This window comes from Canis lupus, chromosome 12 (genome assembly GCF_011100685.1).
Source record: "Canis lupus familiaris isolate Mischka breed German Shepherd chromosome 12, alternate assembly UU_Cfam_GSD_1.0, whole genome shotgun sequence".
NCBI lineage: Eukaryota > Metazoa > Chordata > Mammalia > Carnivora > Canidae > Canis > Canis lupus.
Genome location: NC_049233.1, coordinates 11,485,379 through 11,512,640, shown reverse-complemented (window position 1 = coordinate 11,512,640; position 27,262 = coordinate 11,485,379). Strand labels below are relative to the sequence as shown.

Below are 27,262 nucleotides of genomic sequence, written 5' to 3'. Positions count from 1 at the left end.
ACTCCCTGGGAGCAGCCCTCTATAAAAGCTGGCCAGGAGTTAGTGAATAAATAAGTGGGCCCCCTCAGTGCAGATGGGATAACCTGAAGGTGTTTCCCTTCCGATTTCCCCAGTAGAAGTTGGCCTGAGAGCATACCCCTGATTGACTGCCTTCTCTCATGTATCACTTCTTCCCCTCCTCAATTTTTTTTTTTTAACAATCTTCCTCTCCTCATTGATGTCACTTGAAGTTCCATATTAACTATATTCTCTCAGATTCTTGTCTTAGGGTGGTGTTTCTCAACTTTTCTTTTATCATCATCCCCTTAAGGAAACTTTTTAGCCATTTCCCCCCTCCAATCACCTATATATAATCCCCTGTCCATATAATTTTAAGACCACATATATACTGTAGATTTATTTCTGTGCTGTGCTTTATCATTTATTATGGGTATCTGTGCTTTATCTATAAAAAGTAATATTTTTTTGCCTTTGAATTGCTTCTATAAGAAGAAAGTCTAAATATGAATGAACTAAGCATCTAGCTTAAGAGGTTAAAAAGAAGAGGTGTGCTTGGGTGCTCACTGGGTTAAGCATCCAATTTTGGCTCAGGTCATGATCTCAGGGGATGGAGTCCCGTATCAGGCTCCCTGCTCAGCGAGGAGCCTGCTTATCCCTCTCCCTCTGCACCCCACCCTGCTTGTGCTCTCTCTGTCTCTCAAATCAATCAATCAATCTTTTAAGGAAAGTTACAAAAAGAATAGCAGAAAGAGAAGAAAGGAAATACAGAGAAAAGCCAAAGGCAACATAAATACAATAGAGATTGAAGAAAAAAATAACCCACCAGCTGATTCTTTGAAAAGATTAATGAAACAAACCAACCTCTGATTTATTTGTCAAGAAGAGAGAAGGCAAGTATAAACTAAGGAAGAAATAAAGGGGACCTTACCGTTGATGTTGCAGATATTAGAAAGATAATAATGGGATATTGTGAAGACTTCACTGGCAATAAATTTGGATACATAGGTGAAATGAATACATTTCTAAAAAAATACAGTTTGCCACAGAAGAAACAGAAAAACCAGACAGTTTCATAGCAATTAAATAATAGAAGTCATAGTTGAATCTTTCCCACAAATAGAAGTTCAGCCCCAAATGGTTTTAACAGTAAATTCTACCAAACATATAAGGAAGAAATAATATTGTTCTTGCACAAACTCTTCCGGAATATGGAGAAAAAAGGAATTTACCCCCATTCCACGGTATGAGGCTGCATAAACTTGATACACAAATCAGACGTGGACTTTATGAGAAAGGAAAATGATAGGCTAATCTAACTCAAATATATTTGTGAAGATCATAAAATTATACCAGTAGACAAAATCCAGGGCCGCCTGGGTGGCCCAGCGGTTGAGCATCTGCCTTCGGCCCAGGGCGTGATCTTGGGGTCCCAGGATCGAGTCCCACATCGGGCTCTCTGCATGGAGCCTGCTTCTCCCTCTGCCTGTGTCTCTGCCCCTCTCTCTGTGTCTCTCATGAATAAATAAATAAAATCTTTAAAAAAAAAAATCCAAAAGTATATAAGATGATAATATACTAGGGTTTATTCTAGGAGGGCAAGGCTAGACTGACTTTAGAAAAAGGACTGATTAAATTATCACATTAAGAGCTTAAGGGAAAAATTCATATGATTATCTAAGAGGTAGAACAGCCTTCTACAAAATTCAGCATCTATTCATGAGAACACACTTTTGGCAAAGTAGAAATGGAAGAGAACTTCTTGTTAAGGCTATCTGCTAAAACCAGGTGTGCCTGGGTGGCTTGGTCAGTTAAGTATCTGACTCATGATTTCAGCTCAGGTCGTGATCTCAGGGTCTTGTGATCAAGCCCCAAATCCCAGGCTCTGAGCTCAGCAGGGAGTCTGCTTGGGATTCTCTCTCTCCTTGCCCCTCCCCACACTTCTCTCTCTCTCTCTCTCTCTAATAAGTAACCTTTTTTTTTTAAGGGTGTCTGCTAAAACTAATAGTAGGCATGATACTTAATGGTCAATCATTTAGAAGTTAAGATCAAGATCAAAAGTGGGATCCAAAAAAAAAAAAAAAAAAAAAAAAGTGGGATCCCAGTTGGTTAAGCAACTGGCTCTTGATTTTTGGGTCAGGTCATGATCTTGGCTCAGGTCATGATCTCAGGGTCCTGGGATTGAGCTCTGTGTCCGGCTCTTGCTCCATGATCTGATGGGAATTGCCTTGAGGATTCTCTCTCCCTCTCCTCCTGCTCTCTTTCTCTCTCAAATTAATAAATAAATCTTAAAAGACTTGGGGCGCCTGGGTTGCTTAATCGATTAAGCATCTGTCTACGGCTCAGGTCATGATCCCAGGGCTCTGGGATGGAGCCCCTCATTTGGTTCCCTGCTCCCTGGGGAACCTGCTTCTCCCTCTCCCTCTGCCTGTCACTCCCCTTGCTTGTGCTCTCTCTCTCTCTGTCAAATGAATAAATAAAAATCTTTAAAAAAATTACTTCATTTAACCCAATTATCTCCCTATAGGTAACACATACAGTCATTTTGGGAGTTAGGGCTTCCACATATGAATTTTCAGGGGACAAAATCAATCTATAGCAGAGGGGAATGTCATGAAAATAATCCTATATGTAGATGCAAGTTACTTGTGATATTTGAGTTGGGTGATGAGTATTTAATTTATCATTACAATTTGTATATCCTATATGTAGTCTTTGTTTTTTTAATTTTTTATTTATTTATTTATGATAGTCACACACAGAGAAAGAGAGAGAGAGAGAGAGGCAGAGACACAGGCAGAGGGAGAAGCAGGCTCCATGCACCGGGAGCCCAATGTGGGACTCGATCCCGGGTCTCCAGGATCACGCCCTGGGCGAAAGGCAGGCGCCAAACCGCTGCGCCACCCAGGGATCCTCTATATGTAGTCTTTGTATCAGAGATTATATTTAGGGGTACCTGACTGGCTCAGTCAGTGGAGCCCGAAACTCTTGATCTCAGAGTTGTGGGTTTGAGCCCCATGTTGGGTGTAGAGATTACTTAAAAATAAAGTATTAAAAGTTATATTTAGAGGTGCCTGGGTAGCTGTCATGCACATGATATGTGCATGAGTCATTATCCCAGAGTCCTGGGATCAAGCACCAAGTGGGGCTCACTGCTCAGCGGGGAGTCCACTTGCTTCTCCCTTTGCCTTTGCTCCTACCCTTGTTCATGCTCTTTCTCTCTTAAATGAAAAAAATCTTTAAAAAAATTATATTTAAAGATAAAAAATAACGAATTTAGAGCTGTATATTAATGTCTATGACATTCAAATGAAAAATTTAATGCTGATTGATCAAACTGTACATTTATGATAAGTGGGCTTTCTGGAGGTATGACAATTTTTTTTATAGATTTATTTATTTACTTCAGAGAGAGAGTGTGCATGCAAGACTGGGGGGGAGGGGCAGAGGGAGAGAATCTTTAAGCAGACTGCCCAAAGATTGTGGTGCTTGACGCAGGGCTTGAACTCATGACCCTGAGATTATGACCTAAGCTGAAACCAAGAGTCAGACACTTACCTAACTGAACCACTCAGGCACCTGGGAGGTATGAAATTTTAAATGCAATGTTGGGGTGAAAAAAGCAAAGGCCAAAAAAAAAAAAAAAGAATACTTATACGTCAAGTTCAAGCAAAACTAAATGATATATTGTTTAACCATACATGTATAAGTGGTAACACTAAAGAAAATTAAGAGATGGGTAAATACCAAATTCAGATTACCTCTGTGAATAAAGGAAGGGCACCCAAGTTGCTTCACAGGTATTGGTGACATTCTGTTTCTTATGTGGGGGAGAGGATATAGATGTTCATTTAAATATTATCTTTTGCTCTATGTATGATATATTTAACAGGAAAAGTGAAAGGAAGGAAAGAAAGAAGGCAGAAAGGGAGAAAGAAAGAGTAGAGGGTAAACGGAAGTCAGGATGATGATCGAAGGAGAGATGTTAAGAAAACAGAAGTCAGTTAATTATTCAAAGAACCAACCTGTGCTTCATTCTTCCTTGGTTGGGAGGTCGAGAGATGATCTCTTATTTTTTAAATTGCATACTTTTGTTATTTTCATTTCATTATTACAATAGCATTAAAGGAATTCTATCTAAAGGGGCACTTGGGTGGGCTCAGTGGTTGAACGTCTGCCTTTGGCTCAGATCATGATCCCAGGGTCCTGGGATCAAGTCCCACATCGGGCTCCCTGCATGGAGCCTACGTCTCCCTCTGCCTATGTCTCTGCTTCTCTCTCTGTGCTTCTCATGAATAAATAAATAAAATCTTAAAAAAAAAATAAAGGGATTCTAAAGAAGAAAAATGAATCACCCTTAATTCCATTAACCTATTTTATTATCTGTCTTTTAAAATATTTTATTTATTTATTCATGATAGACACAGAGAGAGGCAGAGACACAGGCAGAGGAAGAAGCAGGCTTCATGCAGAAAGCCCAGTGTGGGACTCAAACCCAAGACTTGGGGATCACGCCCCCAGCCAAAGGCAGATGCTCAACTGCTGAGTCACCCAGGCGTCTCCTATTTTATTATCTTTATCCTAGATTGATAGCATCTAGACTCACCTTCACTGGTTTAATGGGGGAGGGAGCCAGCTTTCCCCCATCCTCCAGCAGAGATTCATTATTCTGTCCTCTGCAGTCTACTATTCTCTGCTTGATCCTCACCATATTTTGCCTCACTTCTTACCTGAAAGGTATGGCCAGGGGCATTCCTGATGTCTGTTCTTTCTCTTTTTCCTTTCTAGATAATGGCCCATTCTATCCTGAGAGGGGAAATCTACCCTTTTCCAAACACTTGAAGCCATTCCATTTCTGGCCACCAGGGGGCACCCACCGACCTGCCCGGGACTCAATGCTGTCCCTCCTCACGCTGTACAACTGGTCAATAGAGGAGAAAGAAGTCCTTGGCTAATCGGGTTATTCTGGTAGGGCTATTTTTAAAATTTTGTTTCTGGTTTCAACATCAATTTTTTCGTCCTCTCCTTCGTTCTGATTTTCTCTTGCATGTTCCAAAGAGGTTCTCTGAGATAACTTCACTCTCATCCACACCCATTTTATCTCAGGATGGTTGGTCTTCAGATTTTGGGCATATGAGGTCTGAGTCTGGTCACACTTCCGGTTGTCTGAACATTCTCTCTTGGGAGAAAACGAAAACTAAACCAAACTCCAGAAACTGCAGCACATTCTTTTCGATGTTTCTTCTGATGGTGAAGAGTTGAAATCCTTTGAAGATCCAAAGCTGCTTAGAAGCCAAGTCTTGGCTATTAAAAGAGTGATTATTCTGGATAATGTTGTTTTTGACCCAAAAATGTGGTGTGACAATAAAATAAGAAGGTTGCTTTTCCAATATGTCTTAGAACTGGGCCTCGGTCACTCCCAAATTGGAGTCCAAACTTGGGTGGAGCAAGGAAATAGGTGTTTTGTTCTAAGGTGACTGCATTGGAGGGAAAAAACTCATTGCTTTGTTTCCATACCTCCTCTATCTGGAGAAATACTCCTTTGATTCTACTTAGTGATTTGGAGATCTTAAAGAGGAACATGCAAATGGTGGATCTAGTGGATCCAATGCGCATAAGGGAAGGAACGAGGTTCCAGGTTGGAGACCTGACCCACTGACTGCCTTGAACTCACAGGCAGCATGAAGCCTTCCTTGGTATTTGGTGGACATGAATTTGAGGACAAAATTGGTTTGTTCCTTAAACCCTTTGTGCTTATATGCACAGGTTGTTTGAGGAGTGACATTGCTGAATCATTGGGAATATGCATTTTATTTTACTTTATTTTTTATTTTTAAAGATTTTATTTATTTACTTGAGAGAGAGAGAGCATGAGAGAGAGCACAAGCAGGGGGAGGAGGAGAGGGAAAAGGAGAGGGAGAAGCAGACTCCCTGCTCAGCAGGCAGCCTGATGCAAGACTCTATCCCAGGACCCTGGGGTCATGACCTGAGCCGAAGGCAGATGCTTAACTGACTGAGCCACCCAGGCACTTGGGAATGTGCATTTTAAATGTTAATGGAGATAAATTACTTTCCCAAAATTTACAGTCTAAAAACTCCCAAAAAACCCAATTAAAAAGTGGGCAAAAGTACTGGACAGATACTTCACCAAAGAAGGCATTTAAACATATGAAAAGATGCTCCACATCATATGTCATCAAGGAAATGCACATTAAAGCAAGAGTGAGATGCCTAAAATCCAGAATGCTAACAACCAAGTGCTGGTGAGTATGTGGAGCAACAGGAACTCCTCCATTGCTTGTGGGGATGTAAAATGGTACAGCCACTTAGGAAGATAATTTGGCAGTTCTTACAAAGCTAAACATAGTCTTACCATATGACTCAGAAATTGTGCTCCTAGATATTTACCCAAATGATTTTAAAACTTATATCCACACAAAAACCTGCATACAAGTGTTTATAGCAGCTTTATTTATAATTGCCAAAAACTGGAAGCAACCACGATGCCATTTAATTGGTGAATTGATAAATAAACCATGGTACATCCATATTAATGGAATTATTATTTAGCAATAAATAGAAATGAGCTACAAGTCACAAAAAGGTGTGGAGAAATACCAAGTGCACATTCCCAAGGGAAATAAACCAGTCTGAAAAGACTATGATTCCAATTACATGACATTCTGGAAAAGGTAAAACTGTGGAGCTTGGTTGCCCCGGGGTTGGGCAGGGAGGGAAGGAGGAATCAATAGATGAAACATAGGGATTGTTAAGAGCAGTGAAAGTATCCTGTATGATTCTGTATGACCTGATAATAGTGAATGCATGACATTGTGCATTTGGCAAAGCCCACAGAAGGTACAACACAAGTGAACTCTAATGTAAACTATGGGCTTTAGTTTATAATAAATAATAATAATAATAATAATAATAATAATAATAATACCACCAATATTTGTTCATCAGTTGTAACAAATGTACCACAACAGACACAAGATGGTAATTGTGAGGAAAACTGGTTGTGAGAAAGGAGTATATGGAAACTCTGTACTTTCTGCTCTTTTTTTTTTTTTTTTTTGTAAACCTAGAACTGCTTTAAGAAATAAAATCTGCTGGGACGCGTGGGTGGCTCAGTAGTTGAGCATCTGCCTCTGGCTCAGGTCGTGACCCTGGGGTCCTGGGATCAAGTCCTACACCGGGCTCCCTGTGGGAGCCTGCTTCTCCCTCTGCCTTTGTCTCTGCCTCTCTGTCTCTGTGTCTCTCATGAATAAATAAATCTTAAGAGCAAAAAAGAAAAAATCTGTTAATTTTAAACGTAAAAAATTTACAGAGTCCTTATCTACTATCTCTGTTTATGCTGTTTGGTGACAGAATTTTGACAGATGTTTAATCTGATGGATCCAATTTGATCTTTTATTATTATCTTAATTGTCTTTCCCTGTGTTCTACTGAGATTGAGCATCTTTTCCAGATTGGACTTTCCAAGTTTGCCTATTATAAATCACCTGTTCCTGTCTTTTATTGTTTTTCTTTTTATTTTTTTAAGATTTTATTTATTTATTCATGAGAGACACACACACACACAGAGAGAGAGAGAGAGAGAGAGAGAGAGAGAGAGGCAGAGACACAGGCAGAGGGAGAAGCAGGCTCCATGCAGGGAGCCCGACATGGGACTCACTCGATACCGGGTCTCCAGGATCACACCCCGGGGTGAAGGGGCTAAACCACTGGGCCACCACGGCTGCCCTTTTACTGTTTTTCTAGTCAATTGTTATCTTTCTTTTGATTGTGGGGTTGTGGGAGCTTTCAAAAATGCTTACTGATTTTTTTTTTTTTACATGTTGTTAATGTTTTCCCACAATATGTCATTTCTTTTTTCAGCTTGGATAATAATGTTTTTTGTCCCATAGAAATTTTTAAATTTGAAGGAGTTTGGCCTGGAAACGGGCCTCTGGGGAGACATGTGACCTGAGCTAGACCTTAGGCAGAGCCCATTCCCTTGGTCAGTCTTGCGTTTTGTCTCTCATTTTTTTTTTAATTTTTATTTATTTATGATAGTCACACAGAGAGAAAGAGAGAGAGGCAGAGACACAGGCAGAGGGAGAAGCAGGCTCCACACACCAGGAGCCCGACGTGGGATTCGATCCTGTGTCTCCAGGATCGCGCCCTGGGCCAAAGGCAGGCGCCAAACCGCTGCGCCACCCAGGGATCCCTGTCTCTCATTTTTCAAGCTGAACCCAGAGCTCTCTGCTGCAGTGTGTCCATTTAGGCTTCTCTTGGCCGTGTTCTGAAACCGGCACAGCTTTCTCTAATGGGATGAACCTGGCTAAAGAGATTAGCGAGATGCCCTGTGGACCCCACTTTTAATCTGCTGCGTTCAGGCTCTGCCTGCCTGGCTGGGAAGGAAGCTGCAGAAACATCGCGGAGACCTGGCCCCTTCATGAGCTGCGACTCTGAGGCCCCTGCTCCCGCTGCAAGGTTAACGGGGGTCCCAGGCTAAGGGGCCCAACATGGGCAGCTCCCAGGGCAGCTCCCTGCAGCGTGGGCCGTCTGCTCCCTGCCCAGAGCCCTGAGCGTTCAGGCCCCCGGGCTCACTGCAGTCAGGAGTGGGAGCCGAGCTGGGAAGCTGCCTGCACTGCGCTCGGCGAGAATGGCGCTGCTCAAAGTCAAATTTGACCAGAAGAAGAGGGTGAAGTTGGCCCAAGGGCTCTGGCTCATGAACTGGCTCTCCGTGTTGGCTGGCATCGTCATCTTCAGCCTAGGGCTGTTCCTTAAGATCGAGCTGCGGAAGAGGAGCGATGTGATGAATAATTCAGAGAGCCATTTTGTGCCCAACTCCTTGATAGTGATGGGGGTGCTGTCCTGTGTCTTCAACTCTCTGGCTGGCAAGATCTGCTACGATGCCCTGGACCCCGCCAAGTACGCCAAGTGGAAGCCCTGGCTGAAGCCGTACCTGGCTGTCTGTGTCCTCTTCAACATTGCCCTCTTCCTGGTGACCCTCTGCTGCTTCCTGATGCGGGGCTCACTGGAGAGCACCCTGGCCCACGGGCTCAAGAACGGCATGAAGTACTACCGAGACACAGATACCCCGGGCAGGTGTTTCATGAAGAAGACCATCGACATGCTGCAGATTGAGTTCAGATGCTGTGGCAACAATGGCTTTCGAGATTGGTTTGAGATTCAGTGGATCAGCAATCGCTACCTGGACTTTTCCTCCAAAGAAGTCAAAGAGTGAGTGGTCTCCAGCCCTGGGGTCAGAGGCCCACCGGGTGCTCAGTGTGCACAACTTAACACTGTGTGTGTGTGGCTGGATTCAGCTGGTCCATATAAAATTAATTGCTAATATGCTAATATTCTTGACCTGTAGAGATGGCGATGTCATATGCTCCACCTAATGTCTGGCTAAGGAATGTCTGGGAGGAAGGTGTCAAGTTATAGAAGTTGCTTGGTTAGGAGTCTCCAGGGAGGAAGACCCAGGAAGGAAGGTGTGCCTGCTTCATATGGTAGGGATGGGGCATTCAGAGATCACCAGCACTGAGATGTTATTTGGCTATTTGTCTCATTCACTCCATGTTTCTGCATTTGGTCCCAGAAGCTTAAATTTCCTGGTTAGTTCCCTTGTTTTCCAACCTTCTGACATCGAGCAACCGTTCCCAAGGTGTATGTCCTTGGGGGTGGTGGAAAGAGCAGAGGACAGGGAAGTCAGGAGGTCTAGGCTATAGTTTTGGCTGTGTTGGATATCAGCTTGTAACCTTGGGTAAGTCACTTGCCACTCTGGTCTCTTGCTTGCCCATCTTTTAAATGAAGGCACTGGAATAGGTAATCTTGGGGGTCACTCCTAGCTCTGTCTAGAGCCTGGCATACAGCAGGTGCCCATTAAGATGCCTGTTGGTGTTTTCTCCTTGAATCAAGATAGTGTGACACCATAAAGTTTCTAAAGTATTTGCGGTTTGTAGAAAAATAAAATCCTGGGGGATCCCCGGGTGGCCCAGCAGTTGAGCATCTGCCTCCAGCCCAGGGCGTGATCCTGGAGACCCGGGATCCAGTCCCGCATTGGGCTCCCTGCAGGGAGCCTGCTTCTCCTTCTGCCTGTGTCTCTGCCTCTCTCTCTGTCTTTAATAAATAAATAATCTTTAAAAAAAAAAAGAAAGAAAGAAAAATAAAATCCTGAGGTGCAACGTAGGGAGGTACTGGTGAGCGAGAGGTAGAGGTAACAGTGGCTGACTCCAGCACGCTGCTCTTCTCAAAAGACCCACTATTATGGGTTTCAAGTCATTTTCCATAGAAAGGACAGCTTTCCCTGAGCCGGTGACTCATCCTCACTTCTTTCCATCCTATCCAACCCACTTCCTGGCTGAGGCAAGGGGTCAGCTATTCATCCAGGAGTCAGATGTTCACCCAGGGTTGTCCTGAGTAAGGCTGGTGAGTCCAAGGGGACTTGCACGCGGGGTGTTGGGCATGCTGGCAGCAGGGCCCGGCTGAAGCCCAGACAACACCCATGAACCCCAGATGGCTAGCTTAACTGCACCTCAGATGGAAGAGAAGTCAGATTGAAGGTCACTGCTTGGGATTCTATTTTCTCCGTGGATGGGGATTACTGCTACAAATCCCTAGTCAAGGAGAGGCTAGTAAACCGCTTTGCCCTTCCTAGGTGATGGGTCTTGCAGGGACAGCACAGGTGGCATGACTTACACAAGTTGTCCGCAGGAGGGACAAGCAGAATTCCTGGGGATAGGGGTGGGAGAGGAGGAGAAGCTGAAACAGCTTTTGTGAGCAAATAAGAAAGGGCTTTCACTTTTTCCTGTCATTTTCCTTGATTGCCTTCTGCACAGAGTTGGTCACTGGAGGGACTTACAAAATCTCTCTGTAATTATTCCCAAATCTCCTTTTGTCCCAGAATAGAGAAATTCTCCAAGTTGTTCTATATCTCTGTCTCTCTCTTACCCTAAGAGAAGAGTCTCTGTCTCTTCTCTTAGGCTAAGTTTCCAGGTAAACAATGTATCTATAGGCTGTAACTTTCCGCAAAGCTGGTCTCCAGACACAGTGGTGGAACTGAAATGCCTTTCTCTTCCCCAAACCTCCTGTGAGGTCACACTCCTGTGCTGGTCACACTCCATTAACATTCTCACGTTAATGACCAGTGGACAACGCCTGTGAGCCAGGGGAGGTTTCTCAGTGTGGGGCTGGATTTGCCCTCATCTGCTGGTGGAAAGAAGGAACAAAGAGATGAATGTGAGAATGTGGGCTGGCACTTTCTCCCATTCCGGTTGCTCAAATTTTTTCTTATTGTGACTGCTTTACTTAGGAGGATTATTAAGTTTACCTGACAAAGCTGGTCCCTGCAAATCGTCCTCTCAACAGTCTAAAGTGTATTTATTTTTTTGAGAGCCAGGTACTGAGAAGTGGTAAGCATTTAACTTTTTGGGGCTTTTCTCAGTAGCACCCTCAAGGCGAGGATCTGGAGGCAGCAGAAGCAGAAAGAAGCAGATGGGGCTGGGCAGGAGGGCAGGGCCAGGGAGCAACATCATCTTCCAACAAGATTTTTTTTTAAAGGAATTCTTCACCTTTTTCTCTTTTTCCTCATCACCAAGTTCACAGGAGCCAGCAAAAGTCTGGAGTGGGTCTCAGTGTTCTCCTTGACCTTGACGACTCTGGGAGTGATCCCAGGAGCAGTGAGCTGGTTGGAGTATGGATTTTTTTTTTTTTTTTACACTTATTGGGACACCTGGGGGGCTCAGTGGTTGAGCATCAGCCTTCCGCTCAATTTGTGATCCCAGGGTCCTGGGATCGAGTCCCACATTGGCTCCCCACAGGGAGCCTGCTTCTCCCTCTTCCTGTGTCTCTGCCTTTCTTGTGTCCCTCATAAATCAATTAATCAATCAATCTTTTTTTAAAGATTTTATTTATTTATTCATGAGACAGAGCCAAAAGCAGACACCTAACTGACTAAGCTAGGTGACTGAGCTACCTGACTGAGCTAACCAGGCGCCCCATCAATTGAAGATTTTTATAAGAGCTTAGAATCTCCTTGCTCACCCTACCCCAGCCATCCCAAGCACACAGCCTGCTGGCCACACCCCACCCCTAGTCTGGCCCATCACTGTGTTGCCAGGTCTCACATTTATTCTGCACAAAATCCCTCCCTGGGGGGTTGTGATTTTTTTTAGGTGTTGTTATTGCTATTTTATAGATGAGAGATCTGAGCTTCAGGTTAGCAAGAAGTGGGGGTCAATTTTTAAAAAAACAGACTTATTGAGAGAACTCACATTTCTTATAACTCACCCATTTAAAGTGGACAGTTCAATGGTTTTTGGCATGTTCACAGAGTGTGCTACCCAGGCAATACCATAGCCCACTTTAGAACATTTTCATCATGAGTCAGGGACACCCTGTACTCTCTGGCTTTCACTCCCTAGCCTCCATGGCCTGGCTCTAAGGAACCACGAGTCTCCTCTCTGTCTCTATATTCCTCCCTCTTCTGGACATCTCATTTGGATGAAATCATATAATATTGGTCCTTTGGGACCTGGCTTCCTTGACTTAGCATAATGTTTTCCAAGTTCAAGCACGTTGCCACATTTGTTATAATGTCCTTCCTTTTCATGGACAGATTATATCCCATGGTATGGAGTCTCATTGTAATTGTGCTCCTTCCACTCTCCTGCCCAGCTTTCCAGTGATGTGAAAGTCACCTTGTACAGCTTCAGTGGTAAGTGAATTCTTGCCCTGACTGAAACTTTGAATCATCCAGGTCCCTTTGAGGGTGGCGACTCATTGTCCTCTCTCATCTTGTCTTTCTCCGTCTTCTTGTCTGCCATGTTATCCACACCTGGCAGGTGTGGGCAGAGATGACCTACGCTTGAGAAACTTCTGTGGATTATGACTGGATTCCAGTTCTTCAGAAAATTGAGAGGTGGCCTCACAGACACCAGAGGCGCCATCTAGGCTCCCTGAGCCTGTGGCAAACAAGGCTGGGCTCTGCTCTACCTTCTGTGTTTACCTTCTCACTGGCGCTGGCCTTGTGCTCCTGGGGCAAGGAGACATGCTCCATTTTTAAAAAAATATTTTATTTATTTATTCACGACACACACACACACACACACACACAGAGGCAGAGACACAGGCAGAGGGAGAAGCAGGCTCCATGCTGGGAGCCTGATGTGGGACTCCATTCTGGGTCTCCAGGATCAGGCCCTGGGCTGAGGGTGATGCTAAACCAATGAGCCACCCGGGCTGCCCAACATGCTCCATTATAACTGGAGGAGGCCTTCAGAGGGAGGAGCAGAGGCTACACATGCTGCCTCCTTCAGCGACACTCTTCAGAGCAAGTTATTGGGACATAGATTTGTAGTTCTCAACCAGTGCTGCTTTTTTTTTTTTTTAAGATTTTATTTATTCATTCATGAGAGACACAGAGAGAGGAGCAGAAACACAGGCAGAGGGAGAAGCAGGCTCCACTCAGGGAGCCCGACGTGGGACTCGATCCCAGTTCTCCAGGATCACGCCCTGGGCTGCAGGTGGCGCTAAACCGCTGCGCCACTTGGGCTGCCCCATCAACCAGTGCTTCTTTTATTCTATTGCAGTTCCAACTTTTGTTATGGAAAATTTCAAGTACTCACATAAGTAGAGAGGTTATAATGACTTTCCATGTATACCTCTCCTAGCTTCAACAAATATCCACATTTTCACTCTCTTGTTTCATCTATACCACCCTCTCAAACACACATTATCCTCTCTGAGTATCTTAAAGCAAATCCCAGGCATCATTTTCTTTTACCTGTAAATACTTTAAGAGGCATTTCTTTTTTCTCTTTTTTAAAAAAATATTTTTATTTATTTATTCATGAGAGACACACAGAGAGAGGCAGAGACATAGGCAGAGGGAGAGGTAGGCTCCCTGCATGGAGCCTGATGTAGGACTCAATCCTAGGACCCCAGGATCATGACCTGAGCCAGAGGCAGATGCTCAACCACTGAGCCACACAGGTGTCTCTTTAGGAGGCATTTCTAACAGGTACATAGGATTTGTTTTTTGCCTTTTTCCTTTTGTTTGACATAAACACAATAGTAATCATACCCAACAAAACTAGCAGCAAGATCATCTAATATCTAGTTTGTTTAATTGTCTCGGATTGTCTCAAACTATCTTTTACAGTTAGTTTGTTCAAATCAGGATCCAAGCCAAGCCCACACTTTGCATTTGGTTCTTTGATTGCTTTTGTCTCTTTTACTTTGTAACAGTTACTGTCATGCCATGTGTGTATTGAAGGAACTGGGTCATTTGTCCTGAAGAATTCCTCACATTCTCAATTGGGCAATTGCAGCCAAGTGGTGTCATCTAACTTGTTTTTCTGTCCCCTGTATTTTCCCATAAGCCAGTAGTTAGGGCTGAAGTGTGCTTGGATTTGGGTTTAGTTTTGGCAAGAACACTCCTAGGGTGCCCTGTGTGTATCTTAAAGTATCATATAAGGAAGGACATGAAGTCTTCAGCCAACTTATAACAATTCCTTTAAAGCTTCCCTCTGCTTTCATGATGACCAGAACTTTAGTGTCTTGTGAGACACCTTGGCGCCAGGAACTGTTAGCCAGGAGTGCTTGGCCTGGAGCCTTCAGCCTGAAAGAGAGCCTAGCACCAAGCTCTCTCACTTCCCATCCCACGCAGGGAACCCACAGGCTACATGCTTCTGTTCATTCTTTCTGAGCAATTCACAGATATCTCAAGAAGACTAGATCTTGGCTACGAGCTCCCTGAGGGCAGGCCTATATCTCCCCGCTCAGTCTGGGGCTCCCTGAGGCAGTGTTGTGTCTCTCCCCTCAGACTGGGGCTCCCTGAAATCTCTCCCCACTCAGACTGGGGCTTCTTAAAGGCTGTGTGGTTTCTCCTCCTCAGACTGGAGCTTCCTGAGGACAAGGCCCAGGACAGCATGAGGGAGGCAGGCCAGGCTTGATGGAGGCTGGGACTTCTCTGGGCCCCCAGCCTGGGGTCTGTTGGGGTCCTATATCTCTGGAAATAGCTCCCCCTCTCCTCTAGAAGCATCATCTTGTTTACTTAGTGCTTATCTTAGTTCCAACCACAGATTAAGGCCCCACTCACCCTCTTAAGACAAAGCCAGGAGAGGAGAGCTCCTTAGGTGGTGAGCTGGCTATTTATATCAGAGTATTTCCCAGGCTACAAATCTTGCTCTGCTCAGGGCTCACCAGGGCTTGTAAGGGTCTTGATTAAGGTAAGATCTGTTTTCTAGCATACTCTTTCATAGCCAAGTCATATATGACTTGGGAAAATCATCCTGTCAGAGTTTTCCTGAAAAAACCAACATAGTTTAGGAGATAAATCAATAAATCAACAAGGAGAGCCATATGGAAATGAACAGTGGAGGGGAATGGGAGAGGCAGGAGTGTAACTGATAATGAGTCCTCAATCACCAACTGGAATGGTAGCTGAGTGACACTTGCGGAACCTTGGCAATTCACTTGACCTCTGTCAGACTCCGTTTTCTCATCTGAGAAATGACATGATAGGGGTGTGGGAGAGTAAACGGAATTAATACACATAGAGCACTTGGTATATAGCAGTGCAGTACTAGTATGTCCTTGAAGATTTCTTTTTTGAGTAGTTATTGGACATAAAGTACTGCAGGTGGTGAGGGAAGGCAAAAAGGGGAGATACAGCCCCGCCCTCAGGGAGCCCCAGTCTGAGGGGGAGACACAGCCCTGCCCTCAGGGAGTCCCAGTGTGGGGGGAGACACAGCCCTGCCTTCAGGGAGCCCCAGTCTGAGGGGAGACACAGCCCTGCCCTCAGGGAGCCCCAGTCTGAGGGGAGACAGCCTTGCCCTCAGGGAGCCCCAGTCTGAGGGGAGACACAGCCCTGCCCTTAGGGAGCCCCAGTCTGAGGGAGGAGACACAGCCCTGGCCTCAGGGAGCCCCAGTCTGAGGGGAGACACAGCCCTGCCTCAGGGAGCCCCAGTCTGAGGGGAGACAGAGTCCTGCCCCCAGGGAGCCCCAGTCTGAGGGGAGACACAGCTTTGCCCTAAGGAGGCTAGCAAAAGGTGACTTCTCCACTTGCAGGAGTGAGCTAGCTGAGGTGGGAAGATAAGGGCTCTCGAGAAGGCCAGCCTGCAGAGTGAGGGTAGCTCAGAGCCTATACTGGCCACAGCCCACACATCTGTAGGCCTCACCTTCACTTCAGACACACATGTATTATGTATGAGGCAGGTCTGTAGGCTTTACCCCAGCTTAAGACACCTGGAGAGTGCATACGAAGACAGAATGGTGGACAGGAAAGGGTTTCTGGGACAGGGAACAAGGGAGGAGAGCATGCTTTCCCAGGAAACTTAAGAAGAAAAGCCAACAGACAGGAAGGACCTGAGAGACTCTGAAGAAGCTCTGAGGACAGGAGTGGGCAACTGCTGTTGGCCTGGTTCTCCACTTCCTGTTTGGCTTTGGGTGAGGCACTGCCCTGCTTGGGCAACACTTCTTCCTCTGTAGAACAATCTGGTGGATTGCAAGGGTCTGCCTAGGTGGTGCATTCTGCACCTTGTTTCATTTACAGCTCCCACAGCTCCCAAGATGGGGAGGTGGTAATCCCCACCTCACACAGGCTCAGAGGATGAAGGTCCACAGATCAGAAATGCAGATGTGGGTCTCAGAGGCTAGCTCCCTCTACTATACCCACTCTTCTTATGGGACATTGCGAACGGCCCACCTAGGATGTTGTGCTATTAGGAGCGGGCTCAAGGGACAGCCTGCAGGTCAGGAAGGGGACAGACAGTATTTGAACTCAGAGACCCCCAGCCTCATGAGGCATGCTAGGGTTGGTCATGGGGGTTGGAGACTATTGTCTGTTCAGTTGTACAGGGACTGCTGGCCTCTCAAGAAGGGGACAGGAACCCCAAACTGATGGCCCTTCTGCTTCAGTCCTCTTGTCTTGGACCACCCAGGGCTCCACCACTGGGTGCTGAGCTAGGGGCTGTAGGGGGAGAGCAGAGTGGTTTCTGTTCCCACTGTGCTCAGTGCACTCAGTTTGGCTCAAGCAAGCATTTTTTAAAAAAGATTTTATTATTCATTAGAGACACACAGAGAGAGGCAGAGACACAGGCAGAGGGAGAAGCAGGCTCCACGCAGGGATCCCGATGTGGGACTCGATCCTGAGACTCCAGGATCACGCCCTGGGCCGAAGGTAGACAGATGCTCAACCGCTGAGCCACCCAGGCGTCCCCAAGCAAGAATTTCATTAGCAACCACTTCAGTCAGTGACAAATGTCTAATAGAGCCTGCCTCAGGCCAGTGGTGAGCTCTGCCCTCACGGACATGGTTGCTGTTCTCACAGAAGGCTCTCACAGCCTCTTCTTCACAGTTGGCAGAAATCCTGCCACCTGCTCACAGTCACTGTTCCCCAGTGGGGCTGAGTGGTCTGTTCCATTGTCACAGCCGTTCCCTGAGAGCACACAGAGCACATGTGAAGGCTCTTGCTCCACCACCCCATCCAGGCTTGGCCATGAATCCACACTTACTGCACACTTTCTGGTACCAGCCACTCTTCTATGACTTTTTACACACATCCCTTCATATGATCTTCATGTCAACTCCATTTTACAGATGAGGAAGCTGAGGGCCAGAGAGGGTAAGGAATTTGTTCAGAGGAATGGACTGGGAGTAAGTTCAGGTGGTTCTGCTCTTATCACTGTCCTGAATCCCTTGTACACCCAGATCACCCATTCTCTGGGCAAGGGTCCTGCCCAGGAAGTAGAGGTCAGGGACTGCAGGGCGTATGGAAATATGGTCACCATAACCCAGGCTAGGATTGTTCTGGAACCAAGGAGGCCACATCGTGCAGAACATTCCTAAAATCTTAATCATACTCATCAACAGACAGTTCACAGAAAAGGAACCACAAATGACCCTTCGACATATCAGAAATACTCAACTTCATTCATAATGAGAAAAATGGAAATGAAAATGCCTCCTCTAGGAATTGACTTTCTAGATATATTCACAATACCTAGGAGACTGGGAAAACCCTAAATATCCATCAGTAGGGAACTGACTAGTACCCCATTGACCATCTATACAATGGTGATACCATGTAGCTCATTAAAACCCTGGAAAACACTTTTCACTAGTAGACATAAAAAAAATCTCTAAGATATTGCTAAGGGAAAAAAGAAGGGTTCAAGACAGTACATTACCATTGGATAAAAACCAGAAAAAATAAGAACATTTGCAGATTCTGTGTTTGCTTGTCATGTGTTGCTTAGAAGGATAGACAGTTGGCTAGAGCTGGGGGGACCTGGAGGCCAAGGGACAAGAATGAGTAGGAGACTAAACATGGACATTTAGAAGTGAAACACTGAAATTCCATTTCAGTTAACATTGTTGAAAACAATTTCTGTTATTTGTTTGTTATTGAGGTATAGTTGACATGCAACATTGTATTAGTTTCAGGATACAACAAGTTATTTTTTATTTGCATAAAATGGAAAATGATCACCACAGTAAATCTAGTTAGCATCCATCACCTTGATAGTTACAGAATTTTTTTTCTTGCCATAAGAAACTTTAAGATTTACTCTCTTGGCAGCTTTCGAATAGGCAACACAGCATTATTCACGGTAGTCACCATGCTGTATATTACATCCCCAGAACTTATTTATAACTGGAAACTTGTACTTTGGTCACCTTCACCCTTTTTGCCCACCTCCCATACCTGCCTCTGGCAACCACCAAACTTTCTCTGTACCTATAAACCTGGTTTTTGGCTTGTTTGTTTTTAGATTCAACATATAAGTGAGATCATATGGTTTTTATCTTTATTATTTCACTTAGAATAATGTTCTCAAGGTCCATCCATGTTGTTGTAAATAGCAAGATTTCTTTTTTTATATAGATTTCTTTTAAAGATTATAAGATTTCTTTTTTTTAATAGCTGAAAAATATTCCATTGTGTGTGTGTTTCAAAGTTTCTTTACCCATTCACCCATTGATGGACACTTAAGTTATTTCCATGTCTTGGTTTTTATAAATAATGCTGCAAAGAACACAGGGATGTATTTATCTTTTCAACTTAATGTTTTCTTCTTTCAAGATTTTATTTTTAAATAATTTCTACACTCAATGAGGGGCTTGAACTCACAACCCTAGATCAAGAGTCGCATGCTTCACTTACTGAGCCAGCCAGGTGCCCCTTGAGTTAATGTTCTTATTTTTTTTGAATACCCAAAGGTGGAATTATAATTTATATTTTAAATAATTACATGCTTTCTATTCTTCTGTTGTAAAAGTATGCTGCTATGATGTAATTCATTGTTCATGTGCAACTTAAAAAAACTTTTTACTCAAGATAACATGCATATACTCAGGTGCATAAATCTTAAGTGTGCAGCTTAATGGATTCTGGCACATAAAGACACTGGGGTAACCTCACTCAGGTCAGGTAGGACATAGCCAGTTGCCTGATAAGGATGGGGAGAGCTTTCACTGTAAAGATGTCTGCCCCTTTTGAATTCTCAACCCATATAAATGTATGGTGTGCCCTAACCAAATATGTCAGTAAATATGGAAGTGCAAAAATAATGTGGGCTGCATCCTTCAGGTGAGTAAGGAGATCCCAGCGGGCGAGGGGCAGAGTTCACTGTGGTCAGCCAGCAAGCTAAGGACAACTGTTTCCAGTCTCATTCCCTGCCCCCACACAGGCCCTGGGCCAGAGCAGGACTTCTGGAAACATCTACTGAATAGAACTGGTCTGGCCAGAGGGGGCTTTGATCTCTAGTGACTTATTATTGGGAGACAGAAGGTTGGAGAGGGGGCCGGGGGTTAAAGGCTGTTGGTCATGAATGCTAGGTAGTCTTGTCCCAGTCACCACCTGTCTTGTTCCTCTTCCTACCAGCCTGACATGGTTCCAAGAAATCATTGCATGCCAGGGCCTGGCAGTATACAGGGTGGCCGGATGAATTTCTATATTCCTTACTGACTTGCTTCTTGGTTTATCATCTGTCTCAGCCCTCAAGGATATAAGCTCTAGGAAGGCAGGAACATTGGTTCTCTAGGGTCATTTCTCCATCTTCAGCTCCTACAACAGTGGCTGGCACATAGTAAGTGCACAACAAATACTTACCAAGAATGAATGAATGAATGAATGAATGAATATACGAATATTATCGCTTTTCAGAGGCAAGGGTTGGGGGGAACTGGCCCCTGGTGAGGAATCCAAGGAGCCCCTCTCAAGCCATCTTTCTCCTTTAGTCGCATCAAGAGCAATGTGGATGGGCGATACCTGGTGGATGGTGTTCCCTTCAGCTGCTGCAACCCCAGTTCTCCACGGCCCTGCATTCAGTACCAGCTCACTAACAATTCGGCGCACTACAGCTATGACCACCAGACAGAGGAGCTCAACTTGTGGGTGAATGGCTGCAGGGCTGCCCTGCTGAGCTACTACAGCAGCCTCATGAACTCCATGGGTGCTGTCACACTACTTGTCTGGCTCTTTGAGGTAGGTTGGGCCAGGTGGGGGGAGGGAAGAGGGATTCACCTGCCCCTTTTAGATTTAATGAATGGGTGGGACTTGAGACAAGCACAAGAGAGTGCTGTCTCTCTCCTCCAAACCAGTCCTCAGCTTAGTTGTGGGTCAGACAGGCCTAAGTTTGAACCCTAACACCTCCACTATTTTTTATTTATTTCCTGTCACTCAAAAAATAATTTATTGAGGTGAAATTCATAGAACATAAAACTAACCATTTTAAGGTGAGCAATTCATTGGCAGTTAGTATATTCACAATTTTGTGCAACCACCACATCTACATAGTTCTAAAAGATTTCTATCACTCCCAAAGAGAAGCTCATACCCATTAAGCAGCATACTCCCGACTTCTTTCTTCCCAGTCCCTGGCAACTATTAATCTGTGCTCTGTCCTTGTGGATTTATCTATTCTGGACATTTTATATAAATGCCATTATAATATGTGACATTTTCTGTCTGGGTTCTTTCACTTTGCATGTTTTAGAGGTTCACCCTGTGCCTTTGTTTTTTTCAGTTTGAGGTATTGGGAAGTTATTTAACCTGTTAAAAGGGGCTGACAGCACTTAGCTTTGGGATTCCTGGGGGAGGGGGCAAAAGGAGATAATACGTACATTGTGTTTAGGAAATGGGAGCTATTTGGATTTGTGCTTCTCTGGAGACTCTGGTAGCAATTTATCTGTTATTCTAATTATTTGTGGATTCATGTGATCTTACCTCTAAGCTTTAATTCCTCTCTGTACAGAGCTTGGGATGTAGCCATTCACTCCTTTATTGAAGAGTTAGTTCTTAGACACCTAAGGACACTAGGCGCTGTCCTGGGTGCTGAACAAGAGCAAGGGAAGTACAAAGCCAGAAACATTGGGTGGGGAAAGTTTGTCCATTAGAGAAGATTCACTGAAAGTGACCTTTAAGTAAGTTGCTCTCTTAGTGCTATGGAAGTTCACACATAGCTGTTCCCTCAGCTGAGATGAGTACTTCTAACACATAACACTAGAGGTACTGTATGTACAGTCCGGGGGTAAGGGTGCCAGGTTGGGGGGAGAGGGCTTCTTTTAATGTCAAGGCAAATGAATGACATTTTATTGGTCATTGACTCCTTGAGGTTTGGGAATGAGTGGGTAGAGAGCCAGACAAGAAGCTTACTGCTAGAAAGTCAGAAGGTTGTGAAAACCCATGAAAAGAAGACTAAAGGGTGACAGAAGTCAGTGGGAAAATGGGGTTCCACTGGCTACCTCTCAGTTTGCTCACCTTTTCAGGAAGCTAGTGACTTCATGAGATGAGGACTGGCTCACTGAGAACACGGAGTAAATACCCCTGGTTTTTAGCTGAGGACTTTGGTTGGCAGAGCTCTGTGATGGGCATGAAGGTAGCTGAACTAACAATAGGATCCTGGCCTGAGCCTTGCCCTCCTGGGCCCCACAATCCAGTTAAGAAGTGACACCTAACTCAAGAACCAAGGGGAGGAACATTAACAAGTGCAAAATTCATAATGTATCAATAGGCCTCCTTCAGGAAAGAAGAGGATCAGAGTGGGAGCATGCATACCATGAGGACTCCCTGGAGGAGAAAAGGGGTTTTCCATTATAAAAATATTTTATTGGAACGCTTGGGTGGCTCAGCAGTTGAGCATCTATCTTTGGCTCAGGGCATGATCCCGGGGTCCTGGGATTGAGTCAAGTCCTGCATAGGGCTCCCTTCAGGAGCTTGCTTCTCCATCTGCCTGTGTCTCTGCCTCTCTGCGTCTCTCATGAATAAATAAATAAAATCTTGTTTTTTAAAGATTTAAATGCACCCCGTCTTTTTTAAAAAAGATTTTATTTATTCATGAGAGACACACAGATAGAGAAGCAGAGACACAGGCAGAGGGATGAGCAAGCTCCATGCACGGATCCCGATGAGGGACTTGATCCTGGAACTCTGGAATCACACCCTGAGCCAAAGACAGATGCCCAACCACTGAGCCACCCAGGCATCCCAAGAAATAAAATCTTAAAAAAATATTTATTAAGCTTTCAAAAGACAGTAACTAAAACCTAAAACTATTAGTTACTAATGTCATCTGCAACCATAATTATAAAATGCTCCTTGAGCATTGATTCAATAGATGTTTACTGAGGTCCCATCATCACTGGGTGCTGTTCTAGGGGCTGGGAGACAGAGTGAACAAGATGGATCAGGGGGTGGACATTCTCCATTAGCAGGCCTCACCACCTCATGGAGTTTGCTGTACTATCAAAGGAGAAGTATAAGAGAGAGTAAACAATGAATCTGTGTAGAAACAAGTGAGTAACACAATACATTAGAAAAGTGAAAACAGTACTTACCACACTAATAACCAGTTACAGTTGACATATCTATTCATCCTTACTGTACACCTTACTGCACTCTACACATACTGACATGTCACAGCATGCACATGAGGCAGGAGACACTCCATCTGAAAATTTGTAAACCAGATGAGTGAACTTAGGTTTCTTAGTCACATGGCTGGCCAAGTGCCAGGGCTGGTGTTTGAACCCAGGCATTTTGGCACCTTAGACTGATGCAGTGACTGCTGGTGAACAAATCCAAACAAATCACCCACTCATCCCCACACTAATCAAAACAACAGAAGTAGAAGGGAGCCACAAATGATGATATTGCTTGTTGAGAAGGGAGGGGGTGATTTTAATTCTGTCTAGCAAATGGTTACCCAACACCCAATATGTGCTAAGGATTGTGCTAGGAATGGGGCAGGGACCCAAGGAAGAGGAGAGTAGGACTAATGCCCCCAGAACAGCGAGATCTGAGAGGAAGAGGAGGGAGAATGAGCAGCAGGGAGCACTCAAAGAAGGCTGAAGCTGAATTAACAGGTGAATGTGGAGAGGAACGATATTCTAGGCAAACAGGAAATGGTAAAGACTAGAGGGAAGAAAGTGTGAATGGGACCCAAAGAAGCTTAGGGTGGCCAGAAAGAGAGGAGAATGGGGCTGGAGATGAGGCAGCTATCTTGAGCACCAAGCCAGACTGGTGGGCAGGCCCTCACCAACCCAGACTCAACAGATCCTGCCACACTTGAAGGGCCCCAGGGATGAAGAGGCTGGTGGCTTACAACTATTACTTCCTAATAGCTCCAGCCTCCAGCTACTTCTCCCAGACCAGCTCTAAGTCTCTTCTTCCCACCAGGTGACCATCACGATTGGCCTGCGCTACCTACACACAGCACTGGAAGGTGTGTCCAACCCTGAAGACCCTGAATGTGAAAGCGAGGGCTGGCTTCTGGAAAAGAGCGTGTCGGAGACTTGGAAGGCCTTTCTGGAGAGCTTGAAAAAGTTGGGCAAGAGTAACCAGGTGGAAGCTGAGGGTGCAGACGCAGGCCAGGCCCCAGAGGCTGGCTGATGGCCCCAGGGCCCCCTCCCCTCCTGGACACTGAAAAGTAGTGGACTCCAGGAAAGTGGATACCCCCCTCATCCAATCTGAATCTCCCAAGGAGGGCAGCCATCTTACAAACTCTTCTTGATGGTGGGATTTAAAGTTTAGGATCCCTAAAAGCATTTGGCAAACATTTGTTAAATGATTGACTTAAAAATGAATGAGCCTCTATTCAGGCCCACCTCATGGTGGACTCAGGGGGCCTCTTAGTGGATCACTCTTAAAAGCACATGAATTCAGTTCCACCCGGGACTGGACTACACCTACTACTGGACACACCTGAGGGCAGTTCCCCTTTTAAGAGTCTGCCATTACAAGCTCCAAGTTGCTTCATTCTATATTCAAAGCATCACTTGTTGCATAAGCACAGAAGTCTAAAAAAATTTACTGGCCATGCTGTCATGTTTTTTTTAAATGCCAATATTGACAGGTCAGCCATTTTATTTGTATAATTGTGGAAGGTGGGGGATGTTATACTTTTCTAAGAGAATGCACTCTCCAAAGCACTGGGGGCTCACAAGAGGAATTCTTCAACGATGGGGCAAACGAACTTAAAGACAGGATTATTTTCCTCACCAAATACATAGTTAAAGGCTATTTCTGTGTCACATTCTTATGCCCTCACTTAGCCTGGAGTGAGCTATGGGCTGAGGAAGTCAGGTTGTTAGCATATTCTGGCAACATCCCACCCCTAACGTGCCACGCAACCTCCTTTGGCTTATCTGTGGAAGCACTGGGTTAGATGGTTGCCTTTTACTGGAAGAGGAGCAACAATTAGACAAGAGTCCACTCTTTGGAGACCAGGCCTCACCTCTTGGAGGGCCCAGGAACACCCATACAGGTGGCCATGACAGCCCCCATGGACAACATGAATTGTCTACAGTGGAGGGCAAAACATCCTCTGGGAGCTTCTTCCTGTTTCTTTCCCCAGCTACCCATCCTGCAAGGCAATATTTCTGGAATGCCTCCATATTTAAAGAAGATTCCTTGAGACAGTCCATCTTTCTGCGCTAGTGACAGTAAGAGAAGTTTTTAATTTCTCTCAGAAAAGCGAAAAAAGGGAAGCTTTTACGGGAAGGAGAGGAGGACTTCATTGCTGTTCTAATGTGTTCAGTGGGGAGAAAATTTAAGACTTCCGGTGCTGCCTGGGGCATGTTCTGGGGCTCTAGTTCTCCCAGGCGTTAGGATCAGATCAAAGATATTTGGATACTATCAAACGCTGGTCCCAGGTTTAATTAGACTTCTGAATCTTCTTGAGACCAAAGAGTGGTCCACATTGAACATGCTGAGGGAGTCAGCCACCTCTGAGGGTCCTGTAACTCTCTCCCCTCAGGAGTACTGAGAACCATCATGAAAGTGCTGCTCTAGGCCACGTGTAACTATGCTGTTAACAGCTGTATCATAGACATTAAAAATTATATTGTGTGAAAATTACTTGTGTTAAGTGCCTATCTTAGCCTATTCGACAGTATGTTATTACAGGATCCCCAACTTTAGCAAGTATTTATCAAAACCAAATTGAACCCGACCCTAAAGGAAGCATGGCTACTGGTAAGGGTAGCTGTTTGAACAGCATGGATGTCACCACTCTCTCTCACCACCTCGTCTGCAACAACACTGATTATGAGGTCATCCAAATAATCTCAACGTTTGCTAGTTTAGACCAGAGCTGAACTCATTTAATACTTTAATATGTTGAATCTTAGTTTAGTGATTTAAGCAAAACTTCCAAACTTTTTTTTTCTGTTCTAGTCAAAACATATTTTCCCAAATGGGGAAATGGAGTCTCTATGGGGCCAGGTTATAGGGCAGATGTAAATCTGAGAGCTACTGGGAGGACCAAGGGCAAACTGATCCTACAATGAATATCCCTGGTTGGTTCAGAGCAGACTTAGGGTGAGCTGCATTTATTAGGGCTTCTCAGGAGCTAGACTCTGTACCAGGTCTTCCTTGTGTCCAACCTCAGTCTTTCCTGGGACCGGTGTAAATTCATTTCTCCCAAGGGACTCAGCCAGGTTTTCAAGTCCGGCAGGCCTAGCCCTGGAGTATGGTAAGAGGTAAAGGCAGTACCTTAGGCCTTTTACACTTTTAAAACATTCCATATTGAAGAAGTAGGTCCTAGCTGCTTATTTTGAACATTTTTGAAGACAAATATGCTAGAATCTGTGGTTTCAGTTTAAGAACCCATAGCTTTGCAACGCTTTCAAGCCTAGGACTGAGCCATCAGCAAATAAACCCCAAGTAACCTCAATACAGGTTAATAAGATTAGGTGCTTGCTCCCGCATGCTTCCCTGCCCCTCCTAGTCCGGGCACCTGTAATGCTAGGCCAGCAGGTTTGCAGCTTAGCCAGGAGCTGGGTGGGGGTGGGGGGTGGTAGGGAGAAGACAATTAGGGCCTCTGACCTGCTACTACATTAAGAACATGGCTCCTGATGACAGTGCAGCCAGCCAGCAGCACAGTGTGTTAGGAATAGGAATGTGGCAGTGGGGGTTGGCAGTATGTAAATCAGGGAGAGAGGGCCTTCCTGGTCTTCAGTGGACAGGAGACTGGCCTGCAGAGAAGAAACACCAGTCCTTGATTCCTGATGGTATGCTTTGTCCTCTCAAACAGAGGAAGAGTATAAACAGCAAAGTTAGAGAATGTTGTACAGATGGTATACAGTCGGTTAAGATAAAGGGACAGCTCCTAGCTATTTACCTAAGGGGAATAGAAACATAGGTCCACACAAAAATCTGTGCATTAATGTTTTAACTTTTATCATAATCACCAAAAACCTTCCAAGTGTCCTTCACACCTGATAACTGTATAAACACCTGCACAATAGAACGCGGCTCAGCAACCAAAAGGAACACAGGTGACTCTCCAATGCATTAGTCTTCTTAGAGAAGCCAGGCTCAAAAGGCTACATGTGATATATATTTATATAACATTCTGGAAGAGTCAAAACAAAGGGACAGAAAGGTTAATGGTTGCCCGGGGTCAGGATGGGGGAAGATGATGACCACAAATGAGCATGAGGCAGCTTTGTGGGGATATAGAACTGTTCTATTTGATTGTAGTGGTTGTGAACCAACTCTATGCATTTGTTAACATGCATAAAATTGTCCACTAAAAAGGGTGAATCTTACTATGTGAAAAAAAAAAAACCCTAATAAACCTGACTTTAAAAAGCAAGAGTAAGGACAGAACAGAGTGTCAGAAGGCTTAATGAGTCTTAGCACTGCTGACATTTGGACCAGGGAAGGGAATAAGTGGGAGCAGCATTAAAGGCCAGGAAACAGGGAAAGCATATGGAAACCTTGCTTTCTTAGTTTACATCTTCCATTTTATTTTATTTTATT

General features: G+C 44.7%; 1 protein-coding gene across 1 annotated transcript; it reads left to right on the top strand.

The window, feature by feature from the left end:
* Window positions 1-8,407: 8,407 nt before the first annotated feature.
* On the top strand, window positions 8,408-25,347 carry PRPH2 (peripherin 2). Its single transcript, NM_001003289.1, is given in 3 exon segments — window positions 8,408-9,228; window positions 20,236-20,482; window positions 23,675-25,347. Coding segments are annotated over 3 exon segments (1,041 nt in total). The 5' UTR covers window positions 8,408-8,647; the 3' UTR covers window positions 23,888-25,347.
* Window positions 25,348-27,262: the final 1,915 nt, after the last annotated feature.